At 34.2% G+C, this 25,859-nt stretch overlaps 1 protein-coding gene and 4 long non-coding RNA genes across 5 annotated transcripts; 1 reads left to right on the top strand and 4 right to left on the bottom strand.

Annotated features, from left to right (window-relative positions):
* Nucleotides 1-294: 294 nt before the first annotated feature.
* LOC135834754 (chitinase-like protein EN03) lies at nucleotides 295-7,033 on the bottom strand. The gene is made up of 6 exons (XM_065348721.1): nucleotides 6,862-7,033; nucleotides 5,206-5,456; nucleotides 4,648-4,780; nucleotides 4,404-4,571; nucleotides 912-1,100; nucleotides 295-827 (listed from the first exon to the last, which is right to left on the bottom strand). The coding sequence occupies exons 1-6, from the start codon at nucleotides 6,974-6,976 to the stop codon at nucleotides 376-378; spliced, it is 1,308 nt and encodes a 435-aa protein (XP_065204793.1). The 5' UTR covers nucleotides 6,977-7,033; the 3' UTR covers nucleotides 295-375.
* A 3,771-nt stretch (nucleotides 7,034-10,804) lies between these two features.
* Nucleotides 10,805-12,106, bottom strand: LOC135834752 (uncharacterized). The gene is made up of 2 exons (XR_010556750.1): nucleotides 11,711-12,106; nucleotides 10,805-11,302 (listed from the first exon to the last, which is right to left on the bottom strand). It is a non-coding gene; the product is annotated as an uncharacterized LOC135834752 (long non-coding RNA).
* Nucleotides 12,107-12,116: 10 nt separating this feature from the next.
* Nucleotides 12,117-13,332, top strand: LOC135834753 (uncharacterized). The gene is made up of 2 exons (XR_010556751.1): nucleotides 12,117-12,383; nucleotides 12,984-13,332. It is a non-coding gene; the product is annotated as an uncharacterized LOC135834753 (long non-coding RNA).
* Nucleotides 13,333-20,509: 7,177 nt separating this feature from the next.
* LOC135834750 (uncharacterized) lies at nucleotides 20,510-21,633 on the bottom strand. The gene is made up of 2 exons (XR_010556748.1): nucleotides 21,366-21,633; nucleotides 20,510-20,934 (listed from the first exon to the last, which is right to left on the bottom strand). It is a non-coding gene; the product is annotated as an uncharacterized LOC135834750 (long non-coding RNA).
* A 2,391-nt stretch (nucleotides 21,634-24,024) lies between these two features.
* Nucleotides 24,025-25,157, bottom strand: LOC135834748 (uncharacterized). The gene is made up of 2 exons (XR_010556747.1): nucleotides 24,785-25,157; nucleotides 24,025-24,366 (listed from the first exon to the last, which is right to left on the bottom strand). It is a non-coding gene; the product is annotated as an uncharacterized LOC135834748 (long non-coding RNA).
* Nucleotides 25,158-25,859: the final 702 nt, after the last annotated feature.

Below are 25,859 nucleotides of genomic sequence, written 5' to 3'. Positions count from 1 at the left end.
AATAGAATATATCCCAAATTTCAGCTTTCTTGATCAATTTGGTAAAATTTTGATTTTTTCCCTCATTTTTGACTTAAATTTGCTTTTCAAAAATTCACCAAAAATCGAAAAACGCACTTTAGCACTTGAAATTTTAACAGGTGACATTTTTGCCTAGGTTCGAGTAAAAATTTTCCTAAAATGACTATTCAAAGATTTCTATTTTCATTTCCAATCAAATTGCTTTCGTCATAAAATAAACGTTGATAAAAATTGAAAAAATGAATTAAAAAAAATAAAAGTGCTCCGCATAAGTAAGCAAAAAATGAAAAAATGTATTTAAAAATAAACTTTCTCGTAATGATACACAGAAATTATAAATGCAAGTACAAAAAATTACAAATTGATCTTAGCTTGGGTAGTGATAGGGAATTTCACTTGGTTTTTATCACACGAGCCAGAGAAATCATCGGTACTGAGATCAACGATCGCAACACCACCTAAGCCCTTCAATTTAGCATAGTAGGCTTTTTTAGCAGCAACGTCTGGTTCTTCGAAACTGACCCATATTCCTTTCGGTTTATTATCTTTGCCGGCAAGTCTGTAGGCGTAGGAACCGGTACGGTAAGTATTATCGGATACTTTTTTAAGTAAAGTCGACGGTGGGTTCTGTTCGGTGCTTAAAATTGGACAAAGTTCGTAGTAGGCCATTTTTCCTTTTTCTTTCAAGTATGGGCCTTCTTCTCCTTCTTCGTCAGCTTTTGCTACCGGAGGAACTCCTGATTTAGTGTCGGTGGTCAATTTCCAGGTTCTTGCGAAGGTTGGGATGGCGATTAATAATTTAGTAGCTGAAAAATTTTATAAAATAGGTAAGTAGGTAATAGTGTAATTGCATGGGTCATAAAATAAGTTCTAAATTAAGATATAGGTACCTGGCATTTTCTGTTCTAACCACCATTTAACGGTAGCTTCAATGTTGTACGATTCATTTCTGCCAACGAGGAATTGAGTTGGGGCTCCGAAATCAGCTTCGTTGGGGGTTCGTTTTGGTGTTCTGTAGTCGTAGGTCATCAAATGGATATGTTCAACCCAGTCCTTGAAGTTGTTTGCATCGTAGTAAGCTGCACAATATACAAATACACAGATATTTATAAATGAACGATTTCGCCCAGTCAAATAGCAGAAAAAAATAGGTGAACCCAAACATTATTGCGATCAAAGGTTTTTTTGGTGAATATTGTCTAGGATGGTATGCTGAACAACATACTAAAAGTCCCCGCCCCTACCCCATGAGCTAACCTCCCCCCCACAATGGATCAAAGCCCCCCTCCCCAAATCAGTTTTTCGTCAAGAACTCTTGAAATATTGAATTTTGAGTAAAATGAGCTCAGTGATCATTTCATCTCCTCTCCAATACCTATCAAATGAGCTATCGACTAACTCCCTAGCCTCGAGGGGGGTGGCGCTACGACCCACAGTGGGCTGTGAGAACCCTCAAAACGGGCGTAATTCAAAACCTTATGATTAACTCTAAAACAATGGTACAATGATATCCTCCCTTATGTTTTTGAGGTCGCAGAATACGAATTTGACAATATTTTTTTGTAGGGGTGGGGGGTGAGGGGGTGAAGGGGGCGAAAAATTCAAAATTTGACTATAATGATGTGTGATAAGTCGACATGTATGTTTTTGAGGGTGTAGATCACGAGTCTGACAATATTTTTTTCATAGGGGTCAATGGTAGGGGCTGAAGGGGGTGATAACGGTGAAAAATTCAAAATTTGACTATAATGATGTGTGATATGTCGAAATGTACCGAATATGAATAATTCAACTAAAAGTGAGTAATTTTCATCAAATTATTCGATTTTAGTTGTTATAAAGTAATTATAGAGGTATAATTTACGTTGAAACTCCGTTTTTTTCCTACTCTGCTGCATAAATAGGAATAGAAAAAATTTTTGCACGTAGATGCACGGGAAATTCCAGTGGCTGGTAATACTTAAGATAGTGTATTTCAAGATGTTAATTGCCATTTTTGCCCTGAAGTGCCCCCGCGACCTCCACAGTCGATTATAGTGAAAAATCTTGGTGAATTTTGTTAAAATGTGACAAATTTTTTCTTCCAGGGACTTTGACGGCTCCCCAATAGAAAATTCTTCATCCCCCACCCTTCACCCCTTCTACACCCTCGAAAACGTACATTTTGACATATCACACGTAATTATGGTCAAATTTTGAATTTTTCACCGTTTTTACCCCCTTCATCCCCCACCATTCACCCCTACGAAAAAAATATTGTCAAATTCGTGATCTACCCCCTCAAAAACATACAATTCGATATATCACACATCATTATGGTCAAAATTTGAATTTTTCACCCCCTTCATCCCCCACCATTCACCCCTACGAAAAAAATATTGTCAAATTCGTGATCTACAACCTCGAAAACATACATTTCGACATATCACACATCATTATAGTCAAATTTTGAATTTTTACACATTTTCACCCCCTCAGCCCCCACCATTGACCCCTACGAAAAAAATATTGTCAGATTCGTGATCTACACCCTCAAAAACATACATTTCGACATATCACACATCATTATAGTCAAATTTTGAATTTTTCGCTCCCCCATCCCCTCACCCCCCACCCTTACAAACTTTTTTTTGTCAAATTCGTATTCTGCGACCCCAAGAACATAAGGGAGGATATCATTGTACCATTTTTTTAGGGTTCATTGTAAGTTTTTGAATTTCACCCGTTTTGAGGGTGCTCACAGCCCACTGTGCGACCCCTCAAAGTGACGTAGTTTTAATAATTTTACATTTCATGACTTGGGATTTGTAACTTGTTCTAATTGATAAAATGAAGTCAAACTTGGGGAATGGGATTCTTTTGGGAGCTGGAGTTGACCTCTGGAGTGGGGAGGGTCAAAGTTGAAAATTACAGAAAGGTCATTTTTTTGGAAGGGCATAACATGACCCCAAATGGATGAAAAGGGTCCAAGATCATACCATCGGACAGTACCCCATCTGTGATCAACATATCCAAATTTCAGCTTCCTAGGACATCCCCCCCCCCCCGTTTAAAGCGGAATTAAGCTGAAAATCCCCTTATTTTGCCCCTATTTTCGGTTTTTTCCACCTTAAAAGAAGTGGGGATGACCTAGGAAGCTGAAATTTGGATATGTTGATCACAGATGGGGTACTGTCCGATGGTATGATTTTGGACCCTTTTCATCTATTTGGGGTCATGTTATGCCCTTCCAAAAAAATGACCTTTCTGTAATTTTCAACTTTGACGCTCCCCACTCCAGAGGTCAACTCTAGCTCCCAAAAGAATCCCATTCCCCAAGTTTGACTTCATTTTATCAATTAGAACAAGTTACAAATCCCAAGTCATGAAATGTAAAATTATTAAAATCACGTCACTTTGAGGAGTCGTAGCGCCACCCCCTTGAGGCTAGGGAGTTGGTCGATACAGGCTTGTTAACCGGTTTTTAACCATTAACCGTAACCGTAAATTAACCGGTAAATTAACCGAAAAAGAAATTAACCGTAACCAAAAAACCTTTTTTTTTTTGAAATATCACTAACCATAACCGTAACCGTAACCGTTTTCTGAGATCAAAATAAACCGTAACCATAACCTTAACCGAAAAATGTTTAGAAAAAAACCGGTTACAAAATTTTAAAATTCATTTCTTTTTATCTGAGTTTTTTTTCAATGTGATTTGTGGTGATTTGAAATTTTAATCAAAAAAATGATCAAAAGATTAAAAATATTACCAGTTTTTCAATTTTTTAAACTTCAAAATTTCAAACTCCGAAAGAATTTTTGGAAATTTTCAAATTTTCAACTGTAATTTTAACCATTAACCGAAATTTTAAGCTCAACTGGAAAAATTACCACCAAAAACTGTAACCTTAACCTTAACCATTAACCGAAAAAAATGGTCATCAATAACCGTAACCTGAACCTTAACCGTAACTTTAAAAAATAAATAACCTTAACCGTAACCTTTAACCGAAATTTTGAATTTCTTGTTTAATTTTTAACCGTAACCTTAACCGGAAATATTTTTTTTTCGGTTAACAAGCCTGGGTCGATAGCTCATTTGATAGGTATTGGAGAGGAGATGAAATGATCACTGAGCTCATTTTACTCAAAATTCAATATTTCAGGAGTTCTTGACGAAAAACTGATTTGGGGGGCTTTGATCCACTGTGGGGAGGGGGGGTTATCTCGTGGGGTAGGGGCGGGGACTTTTAGTATGTTGTTCAGCTTCAGCATACCATCCTAGACAATATTCACCAAAAAACCTTTGATCGCAATTATGTTTGGGTCAAATTGCATTTTGACTGGGCTAATTAAGATTTCTGACGAAAAAAAACCAATACCTAGGTACTGATACCAACCTTTGCTGTTCACATGGGGTAAAATACTCAAAGTTAGAATCATCTTGTGTCCTCTCAAAGCAGCTCCGAGCTCGCGAACCAGTGCGGTAAATTGTTCTTTGTGTTCCTTTTCTTTATCATCTTTGGTAGAAGATGAAACAGCTTTCTTAATCGAATGCCAAATAGATCCTAAAAATAAAACAATAAGGTAATATGATAAATACGATCGATTCGACATTGAAAAAAAATTTCATCAAGTACAAACCTAATGTACCCCTGTCTTTTTTCTCCTTAACAATTGGGAACTGCCAAGCCAAATCAATACCATCGAAATTATAATCTCTGGCCAATTTAACAGCAGATTCGATGAATTTCGCGCGATGTTCTTGTTTCTCGAGCTATAAAAAATGACAACATGATTTAATGTAATAGGCTAGGTACTTAATAACGAAAACGATTAAGAAAAACTAGCTTATGGATCTACAACGATGAATCTAAAATCACGTTTCACGCCTTCCCTGCGTCATCGATATTATTTATTGTATTAATTTACATAAAGTAGCTCAGATGAAAAACTTCGTATTTTTTTTTTTTTTTTTTTTTGGATCTAAAAAAAATAACTTTATGTGCCCAAATTAATTTATCATCCAAGTCTAAGTTCAAGGTCCCATAACTATAAGTCAAAAGATACATTGCGCTGTTGTTGACCTTGTAATTTCGATCCATCTTTCATAATTTCATATACTCATATAGGTAAGTGTAATCAGGTAGGTACCTATCAATGCAATTCAACTCGATATTGTTATTAAAGCTAAATGAATACCATTTTCAAATATTTCTCGGGTTCGTCGTCATCCCAGAAACCACCAACTGATACCAAAACTTTCAACGATGGGTTAACTAATTTCAAATTCGTGACAGCTCTGAAATTATTTTTGCCCTTTTCGGTGTCCAAATCTTCATCTAGGGATTTGATTTTATATTTATCGTTATCGAGTCCGATAAAAGAGTAGATGATATAGTTGCATAATAAACTGGCTGGTTTTAATTCATCTGCAGTAACTTTGGCCAATCCTGTGAAAAACAAAATGAGGTAAACGATAACAAATAAATCAGCGATAATTTAGTTCATTAATTAAAATGAAAAAAATTGAACAAAATTTCGCATTCGAATGGAAAATAAAACACGGCATCGTAATCTAATCAGTAAACATTTAAAGATTAATGTAAAACATTCTGAGAAGAAAAATTTCCATCCATTTCTAGGAAACATTTTAGCTTACGAGTGCGAATTATGAAAAATATGAATGCATAAATGCGTCATCGACGTATATAAATAATATACCATAAGACCCGCATATCAATTACTTAATGATATTCTGTGTTGAACGTAAATTATGCATATTTCACTCATCGATTTCATATATTTGTATGTAGGTACCTCCAAAGCGTAGATAATATTCGCTTTAATATTTTAGAATATACGAGTAGGTAAGCGTAGTTAACCTTCTATGGAAGAAATAGGTACAGAAGTACCTAGTTACCTATTCATAATTCGTAAATAAGTTTTTATTTTGATGACACTGTGATAAAGTAGCATGTATGGTATGGTATCATTCATCTAAGAAATAGCTGAAGGAGCCGAAGTAATAAAAGTAAACAAGATTTTTGGGGATCTTTTTCAGACTTTTTCCTCACATCTTCTTCAAAAGATTAATTTATTGAAAATGTCTCTCATTTTATTTACTGTTGATCACTTTGTGCATCAAATATTAACACGTGTGTAGCCTAAAATAACCATTTTTAATTTAAAAAAAAAAAAAAAAAAAAAAAAAAACGAATAATAAAATAGGTATTATTTTTAGATACTTGTTTAAATAACAATTAATTTATCAATGCAACTGATGGTTTTGCAACAGGCAAAAATAACATGAACCAATCGAATTCGAGATGAAAATTTGATTCAATGAGGATTATGTTGTTCAATACTAACTTTGGGTACCTAGTGATAAAATGCATTTTTAAATCTTTAAAAAAATTGATGGACATATTATAAATCTGTATTATTATTTAGCGGTATCTGCACTTTTCTCGTTTTTTTTTTTTTTTTTTTTTTTTTTCAAAAAGAGCAATTAATTACTTATTAAGAGTAAATTTTAACACTGGTAATATTTTGAACAAGGTAAGTAAGTCTTTTGAAAAAAATAAAAATAAAAAATAAGGAAAAGAAGCAAAAACAGGTAATTGGAAAATATTTATCATTCTTCATCGAGACAATTTTTTGTTGAAAAAAAAATCAACAAAAAATAGCTTCAGATACCCTAGAAAATTTTTACTTAAAATAAAATACTGCACAATTATAATTTTAAAATACCCATCTCATCTCTACCCCATCTCCCTTCCCCTCTGATATCTATCTTCAACCCCACCAATATAATTAGAAATAAAAATAATAATAACAAAGGGATTAATTAGTTACCTTTTCTATTATAGGCCTTGCTGTCGTAGAAGCAAGACACTTTGCCAACAGCGTGTACATTACCGACAATATACAAACAAGATAGCAAAACTAACAAGTACATTTTTAACGCCATCTTAACATCCACAGCACGTAAACTCTAACTCGGTATTAAGTTAATAGCAGAACTCTCGATTGTACAAATTTAATATACTCGGCGCGGATTATACGATAAGATGCTACAGTTGACCTCTGTATTCCGCATCAAGGTCAATTTGTAAAAGATATGTAAATAATTCAATTTACAAAATAGCCATTTATGACGGTTTTCATTATTGGACCACGTTTTGAGATGGCAAAGTTCGCCTAATATGTATGTGCAGAATATAACGTCGTCGTCGGATGATAAATCTGTTATGTTTAAAAGTACATTGTACCCATATACAATGGAAAACTGAATTATGAATCAATGTTTTCCTGTGTGGAATAGATTAAGAATTTTTATTACGGAGGTAAAATTATAGAATTTGTGATTGCGATTAGATGATCAAATTGCATATTATGCAAGCAAGCATTATTTTTGCCAAAAAAAATAACTTTGGTAGAAAATTTAAAAAAAAAAAAAAAAAAAAAAACTCGAAAAAGTGACTGCCAATTTCAACAAACAACGGAATTTGGAAATTATAGACAAAGTGATTCGTTTTAGTCGGGGAGCCCGCTAAAGGATCAATTGCACCGCATCCGATCCAACGGGACAACATTTTTCTTAAAGGGGGAGTCCTAAGGAACATTTCTAGCCCTTGTACTCAAAAAAAAGTGGTTCTACTTACAAAATGGCGGCCATTTTGATTGGCAAGTCAGCTGAAATCGCAGATTTTGCGTTCCAACATAGGACTTGCACAAAATTTTTCAAACCGTACAAACGTACATCGAAAGATCAGGTAAAAATTCATCACCTGTCAAAATTTCAAGTGCCAAATTACGTTTTTCGATTTTTGGTGAATTTATGAAAATCAAGTTTAGGCAAAAATTGAGGAAAAAATCAAAAGTTTACCAAATTGACCAAGAAAGCTGAAATTTGGGATATACTCTATTTTTGACATACAAAGTCGATTGGAAACTGTTTCAACCCGTTTTGAGCAGTTCTGGAGCCTCCAGCAGATTTTTTTAACTCGAAATTTCCACAAAATTTCATCAAAATGGAGTTGGAAAGCTGAAATTTATTCTGCAAACTAATTTCAATGCGCTATGCGCTACGAGAAGTACTGCAGGTAAATTTCAAGTCGTTTTGAAGCCTCCAGCGATTTTTTGAAAATTACTGGAGCATCCAGCAGATTTTTTAAACTTTAAATTTTTACAAAATTTCATCAAATGGAGATGGAAAGCTGAAATTTACTTCGGAAACGAATTTCAGTGCGATTGCTAAAGTGCGTTTTTCGATTTTTGGTGAATTATTCAAAATCAAGTTTAGGCCAAAAATGAGGAAAAAATCAAAAGTTCACCAAATTGACCAAAAAAGCTGAAATTTGGAATATACCCTATTTTTAACATGCCAAATCGATTGGAAACTATTTCAACCCGTTTTGAGCAGTTCTGGAGCCTCCAGCAGATTTTTGAAACTCGAAATTTCCACAAAATTTCATCAAAATGGAGTGGGGAAAAGACGAAATTTATTCTGCATACTAATTTCAATGTGCTACGAAGCACTGCAGGTAAATTTCAAGTGATTTTGGAGCCTCCAGCGATTTTTTGAAAATTACTGGAGCCTCCAGCAGATTTTTTAAACTTTAAATTTTTACAAAATTTCATCAAATGGAGATGGAAAGCTGAAATTTACTCTACACTTCAATTTTAACACCCTCTGAAGACGACTTCAGGTGGGTTCAAGTCATTTTGGGACCTCCAGCGACTTTTTGAAAATTACTGGAGTCTCTAGTAGATTTTTTAAACTTTAAATTCCCGCAACATTTTACCAAATGGAGTTAGCAAGCTGAAATTTACTTCGGAAACGAATTTCAGTGCGATTGCTGGTTTTTCGATTTTTGGTGAATTTTTGAAAATAAAATTTTGGCCAAAAATGAGAGGAAAAAATCAAAATGTTACCAAATTGACCAAGAAAGCTTAAATTTGATATATACCCTATTTTCGACATGCCAAATCGATTGGAAACTGTTTCAACCCATTTTGAGCAGTTCTGGAGCCTCCAGCAGATTTTTGAAACTGGAAATTTCCACAAAATTTCATCAAAATGGAGTGGGAAAAAGACGAAATTTATTCTGCATCCTAATTTCAATGTGCTACGAAGCACTGCAGGTAAATTTCAAGTGGTTTTGGAGCCTCCAGCGATTTTTTTGAAAATTACTGGAGCCTCCAGCAGATTTTTCAAACTTTAAATTTTTACAAAATTTCATCAAATGGAGATGAAAAGCTGAAATCCACTTCGCAAACTAATTTCAATGCGATAAGAAGTCGACTACATGGTGGTTTCAAATGATTTTGATGCTTCCAGCTACTTTTTGGAAAAATTCGCTGGAGGCTCCAAAACGACTTGAAATCCACCAGCAGTCGACTTCGTAGCGTATTGAAATCAGTTTACAGAATGAATTTCAACTTTCCATCTCCTTTGATGAAATTTTGAGAAAATTTCAAATTTCAAAAATCTGCTGGAGGCTCCAAAACGACTTGAAATCCACCAGCAGTCGACTTCGTAGCGTATTGAAATCAGTTTACAGAATGAATTTCGACTTTCCATCTCCTTTGATGAAATTTTGAGAAAATTTCAAATTTCAAAAATCTGCTGGAGGCTCCAGTAATTTTCAAAAAATCGCTGGAGACTACAAAACTACTTGAAATCCTCCTGCAGTTAACTTCGTAGCGTATTGAAATTAGTTTGCAGAGTAAATTTCGGTTATCCAACTCCATTTGATGAAATTTTGAAGGAATTTCGAGTTCTAAAAATCTGCTGGAGGCTCCAGTACTGCTCAAAACGGGTTGAAACAGTTTCCAATCGATTTGGCAGGTCGAAAATAGGGTATATCCCAAATTTAAACTTTTTTAGTCAATTTGGTAAAATTTTGATTTTTTTCCTCATTTTTGGCCTAAATTTGATTTTCAAAAATTCTCCAAAAATCGAAAAAGGCACTTTAGTTCTTGAAATTTTGACAGGTGATAAATTTTTGCTGCTTTTTTCCAATTTTATGGAAAAAAGCGAGACTTATTCATGCCTTTTTGACAAAAAAACGATATTTTTGGGTGATTTTTGAAAAAAATTAAGACTTCTTGAAATTTATGGGGAAAATTGTGTCTTTTTGTTTCTTGCAGAAAAGCAACACTGTGCTTATGAGTTCAAATTCTACTAATGAGAAGTTGCCTACACTCACATAATAAGGGTGCAGGGCCCTATTATATAGACTATCCAAATTAATTTTTGCAATTACAAGTAAACTGTAATTGATGAAGAGGTGTGTGCAACGGAGCTCACCCCTGTATAGTTAATTGCCCCAAAACCGTAAATCCCAAAATACCTATCCTCTTGATTTCTTATGAATTTTTTCCCAAAAACGTGGAATTCATCTGCGAGTTCAGTCTGTCATTTCGTTTATACTCTATGGATTTGTGTTTTTTTTTTCACTATTTCTCTCTATGTTCATCTTAATATTCCAACATCCGATTAGGTGGTAAAATATTTATTTTTTTCCAAAATGCAAGAAAATTCTATGCCACATCTCGTGCTTCAAAGCAAACATGTCTTTATTATTAGTTGCCCCCCCCCCCTTCAACAAAGCTTACCCTTTTGCCAATTTTATGTCATATTTGGGTTCGATTTCCAATAAAATTTTATGACTTGATGAAAAATCTTCTCTTAGCGACATAGATTTTTTTTTTCATTTTTTGGTCAAAGGCATTTCTTTTATCTATGTAGTTTTTATTTATTTTTGCTCAACTTGTGAACTGCCAGACGACCTTTTTTATACTATCGTTACGTTTATTTCTCAATAACATACAAAACACGAATGAAAGATGGATAAAAATTACAAATTCATTTGGTTGGGACAATATTTCAACTTTAGAAAATTCAATAGTCAAACTATTTGGTCAAAATAACATAATGGGTAATGTAACAATAAATTAAGTAACGTTAAAAGCTAACCTGTCATTACTTCATAATTTTTACTTATTTTAAAAACTTAAATTATTCTCAGTAAATAACAGTAAATCAACAACACATTCGTGAAATTACCTATCAGAAAACTGCGGGTGCCGCAGTGTTACCAATTTGACGATGGTAGAAAATAATGGCTGAGATTATCTTCTCCCAAGAAAGGGAAAGGGAAATAATATACTTCCAATACATATGATACTAAAACAGGGTTTTGAGTCGTTCGATTGCGTAGCACTAGGATCAAGACGACGAGCATGAACATCAGCATGAGCATCAGCATGAGCATCAGCAGGTTTTTCTCTGAAAGATAAACATTTTTAAGTAAAGATGGTACCTAATTTTTAAAAAACTCAGTTAAGTAAAAAATAAAACACGATGTTAAAATTAAAACTAGGTACCCTACAACGTAGAGGCGTTGAAAAATTGAGGATCGTGATTACAAAATGAAAAAAAAATCGCAAATTATCACAATGCATTTTTTAATATTTATTCCCCAAATTTGTCAAAACACTTATGGAAAATTCCCCATGAGTACATACAATACAAAAACCAAACATATGTATTTTAAAATGATAAGATTAGAAATGAAAAGTTAGGTTAGACTATACCCTAATTTATCTTATAGATTTTTTTAAAAAATTTTTTGGTAAAACATTTGAGTGTTTTATAAACGAGTAAGTTGAGAAACGTAAGTTGTATGATGTTCACCTGATTTTTGATGCACTGATTGTGAGCAGCAAAATACAAAAAATGAATGCAGAAATTGTAATAACAAATGTAACTTTCATCTTGCTAATTCAATAATAATCGGTAATAGGTATCAAAGTGATATTTTTCGTCAATATTTGAGCACGCGACTTTTAATTCGTCCACTACGAGATCTACCAGTGTCTGTAAAGTTTTTGATATATGTACTTCAGTAAAATTTAAATGATTGGAATTTTCATGCTTACGAACGTCCGAGTGAACTAGGTAATTACTACGCATGACTGAGAATTAATTGAATTTTTGTTATCTCGATAAGTTACTCAACCACAGAAATTGCAATGTGAAAATATTTTGGTTTTGGTTTTAGTAGGATTCAATTTCAGTTTCCATACAAGGAACCATTTTGAAATTTCCTCTAGGTATGAATTCTTGTAGGTTGTTGATGGCAGTTGAAAGACTGATATTTCTTGACAGTAAGCATGTATCATCTGCAAACATCACAATATTGATGTTATCTTGTATGTGAGTAGGAATATCATCTAATATATCACTGCAGGAAAATGAGAACAATGTTGGACTGAGAACTGCTCCTTGAGGTACACCTTGCAATATTTTTCTCACTGTTGAATACGATTGGTTAATTTGGACAATGAAGGAACGGTTGTGAACAAATGTAAGATTAGAAATTCTGTTTTTCTTATCTCATTTTTTTTTTCAATTTAACAATGATTTTTTGAAACTGTAAGCGAGAAAAAAGCACCAAATTGGCCTGAGTGAAGTGAGGGCAAAAGCTGTTCTAAATTTATAGTTTCAAGAAGCGAAACAGTAGTAATTTTAATGTGAAAAATCCAGTTTTTCCACCACTGACCCATTTTAAAAAGTTTGTCTAAAACTAACCACTTTCCAAACACAGTGAATAATTTGAGTCTTGAGAAAATATAGAAAACAATAATTTAGCCCGAGCAAAGCGAGGGCAAAAGCTTTTGAAAAACATGAAAATTTTTAGGATACAATTATAGTAATTTTGTCTGCGAATGAACATTCAAAATCCTTTCAAAATTTCGTAAATCTTGTGCATTTTTGACATTTTTTCATACTTTTTTGGATCATTTTCCAATTTTGTACTTTTTTTTTTAAATTTGTACTTTTTTGGCCTGTAGACACCCTGGCTACATTGATGATTTTGATTTCTTCGGATTCTTGTATTCAAATAGTTTTAAGGTGTTTTGCGTCTTTTTTGAATGATGCTAGATGGTCGTTTGTTTGATTCCAGTTAAATTGCCAGTGTTGCAAGATTGCATTCTTCCAGTGGTTTTGAAGATCATAACACAGAATTATTTCTTTGGTGATCAACATTTCTGTTGCTTGTTTGGCCAGTTCATCAGCCAGTGCCCTTTTATCGACTATCCAAATTGATTTTTACAATTACGAGTGATGTGTACATACCTAATTGACGAAGAGGATGTGTGAAACGGAGCTCATCCCTCTAGTTGATTGCCCCAAAACAAAACTGTAAATCCCAAAAGATCCTCTTGATTTCTTATGAATTTTTTCCCAAAAAAATGTGGAAGAGAGAAATAGTAATGAAAGTGAACAAAAATAAAATTTCATCTGAGAGTTCAGTCTGTCATTTTGTTAAGGCTATTGAAGCGCAAGAAAAAATTGAAACAACCCTTAGGTTGGCTAAGAGCACTATTCACTCGTAAGTGAACCTAACGCAATCCTAAGGGAAGACCTATCTACTTTGTAGATTCGCGAATGTCTGGCGAACTACCGCCTCACCATTCGCTTTTCGGTAAATAAAAAAACTTTAAGCACTGCAGAGAGTGCTGATAAATCTTATATACTCGTATTTGAAGAATAAAACAACAAAATATATAAGTCAAAACAAAGAAAAGAAAAGGCAAAAAAACGAAATACAAAAAGGAAACAAAAATTGATCTAAGGACTATGGTCCTATGGGATTATCCCATCGACACCCTACCAATCCTATACCCCTCGGTACCAGGCACAAGAGCAGCCGAGAGACAGGAGCACCCTCACTCCATACCTACCTACTGAAGTAAATAGGTACCAGGTTGTAATCCCTAAGCGGTAGCTAATGGCCAGGTATTACGTGAGCTGTACATGCCACTCGTAAGTGCATATACAGACTGAATTTTGACACACAGAGCACTCGCGTCATAAGCTATATAGGTATAGCCTACAAGTCCCTACCTAACAACGTCCCTATACATGCTGTAGCAGATAGGTACGTGGTCTGTTAGATAGGTGCACGGCTCGCTAAAGAAGTAAAAAACCCATTTTTATTTCTCCTAGAAGAAATAAAAATGTACTTTTTCTCGCCTTACACTATGGATTTGTTTTTTTTTTTCACTACCTATCTCTATGTTCATCTTCATATTCCAACACCAGATTAGGTGGTAAACTATTAATTTTTTTCCTAAATGTAAGAAAATTCTAAGCCACATCTTGTGTTTCGATGCAAAAATGTTTTTATAATTAGTTACCCCCTCCCCTCCACCACAACAAAGCTTGCAATTTCACCAAATTTTATGCCATATTTGGGTCCAATTTCCAACAAAATTTTATGATGATGAAAAATCATCTCTCAGCGACATAAATTTTTTTTCATTTTTTGGTTGAAGGCATTATTTTTTTACCTAGTTTTTTATGGGTATGTATGATTTATTGTTACGACAGAATAGGTGAATCACACGACAGAAAAGGTGGTCTAAACGACAGGCCCGACAAATAAAAGAAATGTCCGACCAAAAAAGAAATTGAACGGCAGAAAAAAAAGTTGAACGACAATCATATGTTTGCACGACAGATAAAAAATGTCCACGACAAATAAAAAATTGAACGACAGTTAAAAAAAATTGAACGACAATAGTAAAAAAAAATCACCTCAGAAATATCCATTAACACATCTATTTTTAATTTTTTTAATCCATCAACACGCCTATTTTTACCAAACAAGTTACAAATCGAATAAAATGAAAAAAAATAGAAATTTTCATAAAATGATACATAGTAGGGTAATTCTCAAAAAGTGCTAAATTTGGTGTACACAGCAAATTTCTCAACAGTTTTGGCATAAATTTTATTTTATTTTTGAGATTTTTAGCCCTCCTTTCATTAGTGTACATTCGGTTTTATACCCCAAATGAATGGTGCTTTTCAAGAAGGTCCTATCGACCGATAGGACCTTTTTGAGGAGTTCATGAAATTTGAATCTCTGACGTTTTCTACACAAGATGGTGCAAACCGCAGCGCTCCATGTGGTGTTGTTCAGTGTTCACAAACAGCAGCTAAGGTGCACCGGGGCAAGTCAGAATGATTTTTCGCAATTTCAACTTTGACCAGCTGTTACTCCCCTTCTAATGAACCAATATGGATAAAATTTATTATGTAGGTTCCCATAAGGGTTCTTAACCTATGGTAAAAATTTGAGCGCGATTGACACAGTAGCTTTCGCTCAGTGGAATAAAATATAAACTGTTCTGATTTCCCCCAATTGGGGGAAGTCAGAACAGGCTAAACTTTGCAGAGGCGTAGATCACAAACGGAGCGTCCTAGAAAAATTGCATAAAAACAAAATTGTAGAGAATTTAATTCTCTTTGAGATCACTTTCATCAGATTTTCACTAGGACGCACGGTTCGTCCGCTATATGCGAAAAACTAAGAAATAGAAAGTCTGTATTTTAGGCCAAATTCAAAATAAGTTCAAAACAACAACAAAATACAATTGAACCAAAGATATCTAAAATGAAACTGAATCGGGAAAATTTTTATGCAGTGATGAAGTAGGGGTAGCACCCTCAAGTCACCTTTAGTGGCACTTCGCCAGATATAAACCTCTAGGCGCTAGAGTAAGTTTTCTAACTTACCCCGAATTCCAACTTCCCCCGTGCACCTTATATGAAGTTGGCTAGGAAACGCAACTGGAAAATGCGCGCATTACCTTCTTCTCGGAAATGGTTGATCACAACTATACCAGAAGGCAGGGCTGGTGACCGAAACGATCGTTTTGTTCCATTCCGTTCATGAACAAATCACTTCGCATTTTTACTGTTCTGTTCTGTTTTGCTCATCATTTTTTTGTTCCGTTCTGTTTTGTTCCGTTCCGTTCCGTTCCATTTGTTCTGTTCTGTTCTGTTCTGTTCCGTTCCGTTCCGTTTGTTCTGTTCGGTTCCGTTCCGTTTTAACAAGGTGGGGGGGGGTATCCTACCTGGCAGAAAATTTTTTGAACTAGACAAAGCTAGATCGAATCATCGATTCAACAATTAACATGCAAAATTTGACACCATCCAAAATTTTGAAAATTTCAAGAACTGAAGTGCATTTTGTTTCTCATTTTTAGATGAATTTTTTAAACTCAAATTTGGTCCCAAAATGAGAATAAAATCAAAATTTTACAAAATTCTGAAAATTCATCTAGAAAACCAAAATTTGGAATGTGTAGGTGATTTGTTCTGTTCTGTTCCGTTCCATTTTTTTTCTATTCTGTTCTGTTCAAGAGCACTTTCTTGTCTTATTTGTTCTGTTCTGGTTGTGTTCATTTTGTTCTGTTCCGTTCCGTTCTGTTCTGTTCCGTTCTGAATAAAATTTTTTCTTGATTTGTTTATTGTTCCGTTTATTTGTTCCGTTCTGTTCCGTTCCACCAGCCCTGCCAGAAGGCACTCTTGAGTAGTAATTTTCAACGCAGAATTCAAATTTTGAGTCAATTTTGCCCCTCGACCCCAAGGGGGGGGGTGGTACCAAATGAAAATTTAGGGAAAATGTGAAAAAATCGAGTATAGTGTCGAAATCTTGATACTTTGGGTTAAAATTGTTAAAAACAACGATTTTTGAGTCAATTTACCTCGTAGCCCCCCAGGGGGGGTGGTATCAAATAAAAATGCGAAAAACTCGAGTATAGTGTCGAAATCTTGGTACATTTGGGCTGAAAACCCGATTTTCGAGCCAATTTTGTCCTTCGCACGCCAGGTGTAAAGGTAAAACTCGGACTTTCTCTTTTAGTGGCCTTTCAGACTCACTACACCATCTGGCTCTGAGGCCACTAAACACGATAAGACCTTTTAGGCCAAAAGTACCAAGGTATTAAAATACCTATCTCCGTTCTACCCAACACAAATGTACTCTTATAAATACCAACGCAATAAATGGCCAAAGCAATTTACTCTGAATATTTATTCAAGCACATGAAAGGACATACAGTGCACGTTGCTACGATGTACAATCATTACCAATCATATAATAACGAAAGATTCTGCTAAAGGGCGTTTCCTACGAAGAGCTGTACAAGTCAGCGTGAAAACCATATACTGCTCGGTGAGAAAGAATTAGGAAACTGCGAAGCTACTCTGTATCTTACTCTCGGCCGTCAGCTTCCCTGAACCAGTCCACCAGATGGCGTTGCAACTGGTTCAGTGCAGCCTCCGGCCTGGGCATCGAATTACCACTGTAGAGTGGTAACATGGAGTCCCAAGTACCCTCTACACAGGGAGGAAGGGGGTGGTACCAAATCGAAATTTGGGGAAAACAGTGAAAAAATCGAGTACGCACTCACACATGCATGGCTAAAGTATGAGATGATACAGATTTTCGCAGGTTTCCGCAGGTAAATCGATCGCAGTTGTTTTACATACACTAAAATGCATAATTTTTCATATTCGTCGTTTTGGGGAATGCTGGCGGAAGAAACTTCTACCCTACAGTATTAAAGATATTACATTAAAGTACTCAATTTTTTCACTTTTATCCTAAATTTTGATTAGGTACCACACCCCTCCCCCCGGAAGCCGAGGGACAAAATTGACTCGAAAATCGGGTTTTCAGCCCAAATGTACCAAGATTTCGACACTATACTCGATTTTTTCGCATTTTTATTTGGTACCACCCCCCCTGGGGGGCTACGAGGGAAATTGACTCAAAAATCGTTGTTTTTAACCCAAAGTTTCAAGATTTCGACACTATACTCGATTTTTTCACATTTTCCCAAAAATTTTCATTTGGTACCACCCCCCTGGGGAGCTACGAGGGAAATTGACTCAAAAATCGTGGTTTTCAACTCAAAGTATCAAGATTTTGACACTATACTCGATTTTTTCACATTTTCCCCAAATTTTCATTTGGTACCACCCCCCCTGGGGGTCGAGGGGCAAAATTGACTCAAAATTTGAATTCTGCGTTGAAAATTACTACTCAAGAGTGACTATTTCATGTTTTTGGTGGGTTTGAGAAGGAATAAAATCGATTTTTAGGTGAATAACCGCAAGAAGGTCCTGTCGTTTCAAGAAGGTCCTATCGAGGTCTCTTTTGTAAAGCGCTCCCATGGAAATGTTGGTGGTGGAAAAAAAATTACTACGCAGGAAATAAATAGTGGAAAGATGCTTCTATTCAACAAAAAAAACCGGAGCTCGCTATATCATTTTAAACCAAAATGGCAAACCACTGAAACATAAAAATGCGTTTTTCTCAAAACCAGCTTTTTGTCGATAGGACCTTCTTGAAAAGCACCATTCAAATGTCCTTCAACTTGTGTGTCATGCGCCATGTTTTTGAAAATGAATGATATATCGATGGTGTTGTGGATAAAAGGCCAAACTGAGTTTCCAACTTGCATTCTAAACTCGAAAGTGTCATATCATCGTACTAAGGAGTAGTTTGGCCGATGTATCAATTTTTTTGATGAAGGCAACTCATTCGCTTTCCATTATTATCCACTGATAATATTTTTTCTAGCTTGAGAAATTTATAATGATGAAATAGTTCGAGAGTGGACAGATTGGCCCTTTTGTATTTGTTCAACCTACAGGTTCAACATGAAAAAAAGGGCCAATCTGATAAATTTGGCAAAAAATAATAGATGTTTTGCTGTTGATAAATGGCAAATGCTTAGCAAATGGGAAATATTCGGCCGCGAAATGAAAGCTCATATAGTCTAATATTGTATGTAGGGGTGAAATCGATTTGTTATCAGTCATCAGTGAAGGTTCGAGCTTTGGTATCTTTTTTAATCATCTTCAGAATGAACTCTTTTTTTTGACGGATAAAATTCGTTTCCTGAGGCTCTTTTGATATTTTAATTTCTAGAAAAACCAACAGAATTACTCAAATGTGTCCAAATAATGCCAAATACTTATACAGCGTACTCAAATTACCTGAATTTTTGGTCTTTGGTTCAGGTTCAAATAGTTTAACAAATCCGTCATCTCGATCCTTCCTCATTTCATTTCTATTGAGAAAGAAGTTGTGATTTTGTAGCCTGAAGTCTCAGGTACACGATGATGTGCTTAATTTTTCTTTATGAGTTATAGAAAAAATTTTGGAGGCCTTCGAATGGGCCGAGGAAAAAATTTCAGGTCATGCAGGATACACAAGTAGGTACACTTTGCGCTCTACCGGCGAGACTAATTCTTATAGCAAGCTGCATGAGCAGTAATTTTGTAGTCTGAAGTTACAGGAACATGGTGATGTACATATTTAGTTTTTCTGTACAACATGTTGTAACAATGTTGAACATGTCCAAAGTGACTTGAGCGTTTTTTTTTTAGTGAAAATTAACATCACTTAGCTATACCATGATCTCGTTGAATTCATTCAAGAATATTTGTACAAGTCAAACAAAAAAAACTGAATACACCGCCGTGTTCCTGAGGCTTTGGACTACCAAATGATTGCACACACTGCTTGATATAGATATTAGACTTGCTACTAGACCGCAATGTACGATACTCCAGCCCCATCAACCGAATAACTTTTCTCAAAAATTTCAAATACGATCAACATTTTTTCGAGTTGTAGGTATCTAAAAACTGAACACACCACCGTCTTCCTAAAACTTCAAGCTATAAAATGAGCGCTCATTTGGTTCAAAATACTCGTACCTCCATATAGGCTCTCCTCCAGAGCACTGTTGGCGATACTTTTTAATCCACCCTCGTATTATTTTGTTTACTCGTAGGTCTGGGTTTTCTGAGATCATTTTGGTACATTTGCAATTTTTTTTAAATTACTGGCCATCAAAGATAAATTTGTAGTGGTCTGTAATGTAAAAAAAAAGTAAAAAAATAGTTCAGTTTCGCCGTTTTGGATTATACTTTCATGTAAAAAAATGCAGATTGGCCCTTTCGTATTTACTCAAAATGACCGAGAACAGATTTGCCCTTTGGAAAAAAAAAACAGTTTGGCCTTTTATCCACAACAACATCGATATAAACTGTAATGATCTTCATTTTTTTCGTTGAAAAAATTGACGAATTCTCATTATCATAGAACGCAAAGGTACTGTATTATTGTGCAAATTGCAATCTCAATAACTCCATAGGAACCTTACATTTTACATTTGAAAATTGTCACACAGTTTTTGCACCAATTTCAGAGCAATTTTTAAGTAAGTACTTTTGCTAGCTTCCCAATCCAACATTTTATTTATCGCTTTTTCGTGTTTTTTCAGATTTGCAATTGGATAAATTGTTCTGTCGTTTAAAATTTTATTCTGTCACTTAGACATCCTTTTTTGTCGGGAGGACTTGTCGTGATTAATAATTAAATATAGTCGCTCTGACTCATTATTTTTTCGTTGAAAACCTATTGTAATTATCGTTTGCTGGTGTCGTTCAAACACCCTTTTCTGTCCTGCGATTATATATTTCCCGTTTTTTATTTAGGCTGAACTTGTGATCCGCCAGATAACCTTTTTCACTATCGTTATTGCGATTTTTTCCGGGTCACTATTGTAGGCAGCAAAATAATCTATGTTTATTTCTCAATAACATGCAAAACACGAATGAAAGATGGATAAAAATTACAATTTATTTGATTGGGACTATATTTCACCTTTAGGAGATTCAATAGTCAAACTATTTGGTCAAAATAACATAATGGGCAATGTAAAAATAAATTAAGTAACGTTAAAAGCTAACCTGTCATTACTCCATAATTTTAACCTATTTTAAAAACTTGAATTATTTTCAGTAAATAACAGTAAATCAACAACACATTCGTGAAATTTACCTATCAGAAAACTGCGGGTGGCGCAGTGTTACCAATTTGACAATGGTAGAAAATATGGCTGAGATACCTTCACCCAATGGTAAAGGGAAATAATAGACGGCCAATACATATGATGCTAGCAATACAGGGTAATGCTGGTTTTGTGTCGTTCGATTCCATAGCACGAGCATCACGACGACGATCATCAGCATGTGTTTCTCTGAAAGATGAACATTTTTAAGTAAAGATGGTACCTACCTAATTTTAAAATACTTAGTTAAGTAAGAAATAAAACACGATGTTAAAACTTAAAACTAGGTACCCTACAACGTTGAGACGTTGAAAAATTGAGGGTTAATATCGTGATTACAAAATGAAAAAAAAGTTGCAAATTATCACGATACATTTTAAAATATTTATTCCCCAAATTTTTCAAAACACTATTATGGAAAATTTCCCATGAGTACATCTACATACAATACAAAAACCAAACATATGTATGTATTTTAAAATGATAAGATTAGGAATGAAAAGTTACGTTAGACTATACCCTAAGTAATTTTATAGATTTTTTTTTTTTAATTTTTTGGGAAAACATTTGAGTGTTTTATAAACGAGTAAGTTGAGAAACATAAGTTGTGTGATGTTCACCTGATTTTTGATGCACTGATTGTGAGCAGCAAAATACAAAAAATGAATGCCGAAATTGTAATAACGAATGTAACTTTCATCTTGCTAATTCAATAATAATCGGTAATACTAGGTATCAAAATGATATTTTTTATCAATATTTGAGCACGCGACTTTCAATTTGTTCACTACAAGATCTACCAGTGTTTGTGAAGTCTTTGATATATGTACTTAAATAAAATTTGAATGATTGGAATTTTCATGCTTACGAACTTACTTACCTGAGTGAACTAGGTAAATACGCATGACTGAGAATTACCTAATTAAATTTTTGTCATTTTGATGAGTTACTCAACCACTGGGATATTTGAATTGAAATTTTAATATTCACGATCCTACCTAAATGAAGCAGGTGGGTAGTAAGTAGTCACTACCTGCGAGATATATTTGAATTTTTGTTATTTTAATGCGTTAATATTCTACCAATGAGAAGCTGTCTAGTTCCTACCCTCACAATTCACATAATAAGGGTACGGTGCCCTTTTATCGACTATCCAAATTAATTTTTACAATTACAAGTGAACTGTAATTGATGAAGAGGATATGTGCAACGGAGCTCATCCCTCTAGTTGATTGCCCCAAAACTGTAAATCCCAAAAGATCCCTTTGATTTCTTATAAATTTTTTTCCAAAAAAAAGTGGAAGAGAGAAATAGTGAGGAAAGTGAACAAAAATAAAAAAAAATCATCTGAGAATTCAGTCTGTCATTTCGTCTATGATATGGATTTGTGTTTTTTTTTCACTACTTCTCTCTATGTTCATTTTCATATTCCAACATCCAATTAGGTGGTAAAATATTTATTTTTTCCAAAATGTAAGAAAATTCTAAGCCACATCTCGTGCTTCAAAGCAGAAATGTTTTTATTATTAGTTCCCCCGCCCCACTACCCCCCACGACAAAGCTTGCAATTTCGCCAAATTCTATGTCATATTTGGGTCCGATTTTCAACAAAATTGTATAATTTGATGAAAAATTCTCTCTTAGCGACATAGATTTTTGTTTTTTTCATTTTTTGGTCAAAGGCATTATTCTTCTATCTAGTTTTTTTATTTTTACTCAACTTGTGATGTGATCTACCAGACAACCTTTTTTACTATCGTTATTACGATTTTTTAATCATTTATTCTTTAAAGATATATTTGAAGAGTGATATTCCAAAACTCGCTTTGTCCATTTTCACAACTTTTCAGGAGAGAGGAAAAACAGTTTCCCTTTGAACGGGTAAATTGGCTTTTTAGGCGAGTTTAGCACTTTATTTGGGTGGATTTATGATATAGGAGTGTAGGTATACATTTCATCCACTAAATACTGCTGAAAAAAATTTCAATAACAATGGACAAAGCGCGTTTTAGAACATTATTTTTTTTTTAAATTTTTAGTGAATTGGCTAAGGTAAAGTACCAGTTGTGGTTATACTTTTTTCAACATGCTCTGAGAAGCCCAAATTTCAATTTTTTTTCAAATTTTTTGATTTTGTTGTGTAGTGTGACTGTTGAACTACATAATACTTGGGAGGAAAAAAAAAATCAAGAATATTTCATTTCTTAGTAGAGAATCTCAAAAACTTCCAATTATCCACTAACCGGGCCCCCTGGCCCGGTTGCGGACAAAGACTGCTCTAAATAGTACTAGATGAAATCAAAAATTCTCAAAAATATGCAGAGGTGGTTATTTCATCTTATTACTATCCAAAAACTTCCGCAGGTATGAAAAATTACATATTTGACTCGCTTTTTTACATTATTTAAAATTTCCTTATAAAAAATTTTAAAATCTGAATTTTTATCATTTTGAAACTTCAATGCTTTTGTACATAGACTTCATGGGTGAATTTTCATGTTGTCATGAATGCAACGAAATGATTAAATGTTACAGAAAAAGGTAGAAGCGATAATTTTTTTTTTTAGCCCATAGGAACGATTATCCACAACTGGGACCCCTATCCACAACTGGTACTTTACCTTATTTAGGTGAGTTTAACACCTCATTTTGGTAGGTTGATGATGTAGGAATGTGAGTTAATACTTCATCTACCAGGTACCACTGAAAACCCAACTTTGATAAAAATGGACAAAGCGAGTTTTGGAATATCACTCTTCATTTTCAAAAAGTCCTGTTGTTTAATGCTTTTTACTCCTGTTGTTGAATTATTTTTGAAAAAAAATTCCAATTTAGATTCATTTGTTTTGTTGGAAATGAAAAACTGCTTGAGCGTTTTTATAACTTTCATTTTCCAACATAATTTTTCCTCTGAAAACTCAACTTATTTGTGATTTGGTCAATTTGGCAGGGTACTCTACTGCAACCATTGAAGCAATTTGTTTCTCCAACATGGGAACCTAGAGAACCTCCAAAGGAATGTTTCTCTGAAAGTTGAATATTTTTAAGTAAAGATACCACTTCAAAACCAGCACTCTTGCAACACAGCTGGTTTTTTGGGGTATCAAAATGTTCATTCTGACTTCAAAATGGTACCTAATTAAATCGGTTATCTAATTACCTGAAAAATATGTACAATCTCAAATAAAAAGGGGGTGAAATGACCAGAATAACGTTAAAATTTATCAATGAATCCGTGCACAACTTGCAATAAGAAACCATAATAAACTAGGCGACACATTGTAGCCAGCAAAATAATATGTTTATTTCTCAATAACGTACAAAACACGAATGGAAGTTCGATAAAAATTACAAATTCATTTGGGTGGGACTATATTTCAACTATATTAAATTCAATAACCGGTAATCAAACTATTTGGTCAAAATGTGGGTGCCGCAGTGTTACCAATTATCACGATGGTAGAAAATATGACTGAGATTACCTAACCGTGCCCGAAGGGAGGGGGGAGTATTAAACTGCCAATACATATGATGCTAGCAAAACAGGGTACTGCTGATTGTGTGTCGTTTGATTCCGTAGCACGAGCATCACGATGCTGCCCAGGATGAGCATATGTTTCTCTGAAAGATGAACATTTTTAAGTAAAGATAGTACTTAATTTTTAAATACTTAGTTGAGTAAAAAATAAAACACGATGTTAAAAGTAAAACTAGGTACCCTACAACGTTGAGACGTTGGAAAATTGAAGAGTAATAAGTATCGTGATTACAAAATGAAAAAAAAATCGCAAATTATCACGATTCATTTTTAAAATATTTATCCCCCAAATTTGTCAAAACACTTATGGAAAATTCCCCATGAGTACACACAATACAAAAACCAAACATATGTATTTCAAAATGATAAGATTAGGAATGAAAAGTTATGTTACTAATACCCTAATTTATTTTATAGATTTTATTTTTTTAATTTTTTGGGAAAACATTTGAGTGTTTTATAAACGAGTAAGTTGAGAAACATAAGTTATGTGATGTTCACCTGATATTCGATGGACTGAGCAGCAACATACAAAAGATGAATGCCGAAATTGTAATAACGAATGTAACTTTCATCTTGCTAATTCAATAATAATCGGTAATAGGTATCGAAATATTTCTAGTCAATATTCGAGCACGCGTCTTTTAATTCGTCCACTACGAGATCTACGAGCATCTGCGAAGTCTTTGATATATGTACCTACTTTAGTAAAATTTAAATGATTGGAATTTTCATGCTTACGAACTTTACACGAGTGAACTAGGTAATTACCACGCATGGCTGAAAATCAATTAAATTTTTGTCATTTCGATGAGTTACTCAACCACTGAGATATTTGTCAAAACACCTATCTATGGAGCATTCCCTGTGAGTTCAATACAAAAACCAAACATATTTCAAAATGATAACGTTAGGAATGAAAAGTTAGTACTTACATTATACTTACTTAATTTATCTTATGGAATATTTTTAATTTTTGGGAAAACATTTCAGTGTTTTATAAATGAGTAAGTTGTATAACATACGTAAGTTGTGTGATATTAACCTGATAAGTGATATTTAACGAATGTAACTTTCATCTTTGCTAATTCAATAATAATCGGTAATAGGTGTCGAAATGAAATATTCGTGTTCAGCGTCATCAAAAACATTCAATTCGATGTATAACATGCCCTAAATTTTGTTGTTGAAAGTTTGGCTCAAATTTGGGGGAAGGGATACTTCTCTTCCATCAAAAAATCACATCTCGAAAATTGAATATTTCAAAAAAGCATCAAAGGTACATCTATGGAAACTTTTTTAGAATTTTAAATGGTACTTCCTACTTACAGCACCATTTCGAAATTTGAAAGTTCAACTCTCAACTTTTGAAAATTTCAAAAAAGTTGAAAAATTCAAAATGCAATGCCCTTTCGAACTGTGAAATCAGTTTTGATCAAAGTGTCATAGCTTTGGAGGTATATGCGCTGTTGAAGTTGAGTATACCTCGAAACAATGTGAAAATAATTGAAGCCTCCTCCTTCCACCCGCCCCCTGAGGAAGCTCATGTTGACTTTTGGAATTTCATTTTTTTGGT

Source organism: Planococcus citri, chromosome 2, assembly GCF_950023065.1.
Source record: "Planococcus citri chromosome 2, ihPlaCitr1.1, whole genome shotgun sequence".
NCBI classification, from domain to species: domain Eukaryota; kingdom Metazoa; phylum Arthropoda; class Insecta; order Hemiptera; family Pseudococcidae; genus Planococcus; species Planococcus citri.
This window is presented reverse-complemented; position numbering and strand designations above follow the sequence as displayed.

What these genes read in the sequence shown, in the direction of transcription:
- LOC135834754 (XM_065348721.1), bottom strand. Translation starts at nt 6,976, where the DNA reads ATGGCGTTAAAAATGTACTTGTTAGTTTTGCTATCTTGTTTGTATATT. An exon ending in ACCCCATGTGAACAGCAAAG is followed by an intron (nt 1,101 to 4,403) that starts GTTGGTATCAGT and finishes TATATTGTGCAG; the next exon opens with CTTACTACGATGCAAACAAC. An exon ending in GTTAGAACAGAAAATGCCAG is followed by an intron (nt 828 to 911) that starts GTACCTATATCT and finishes AAAATTTTTCAG; the next exon opens with CTACTAAATTATTAATCGCC.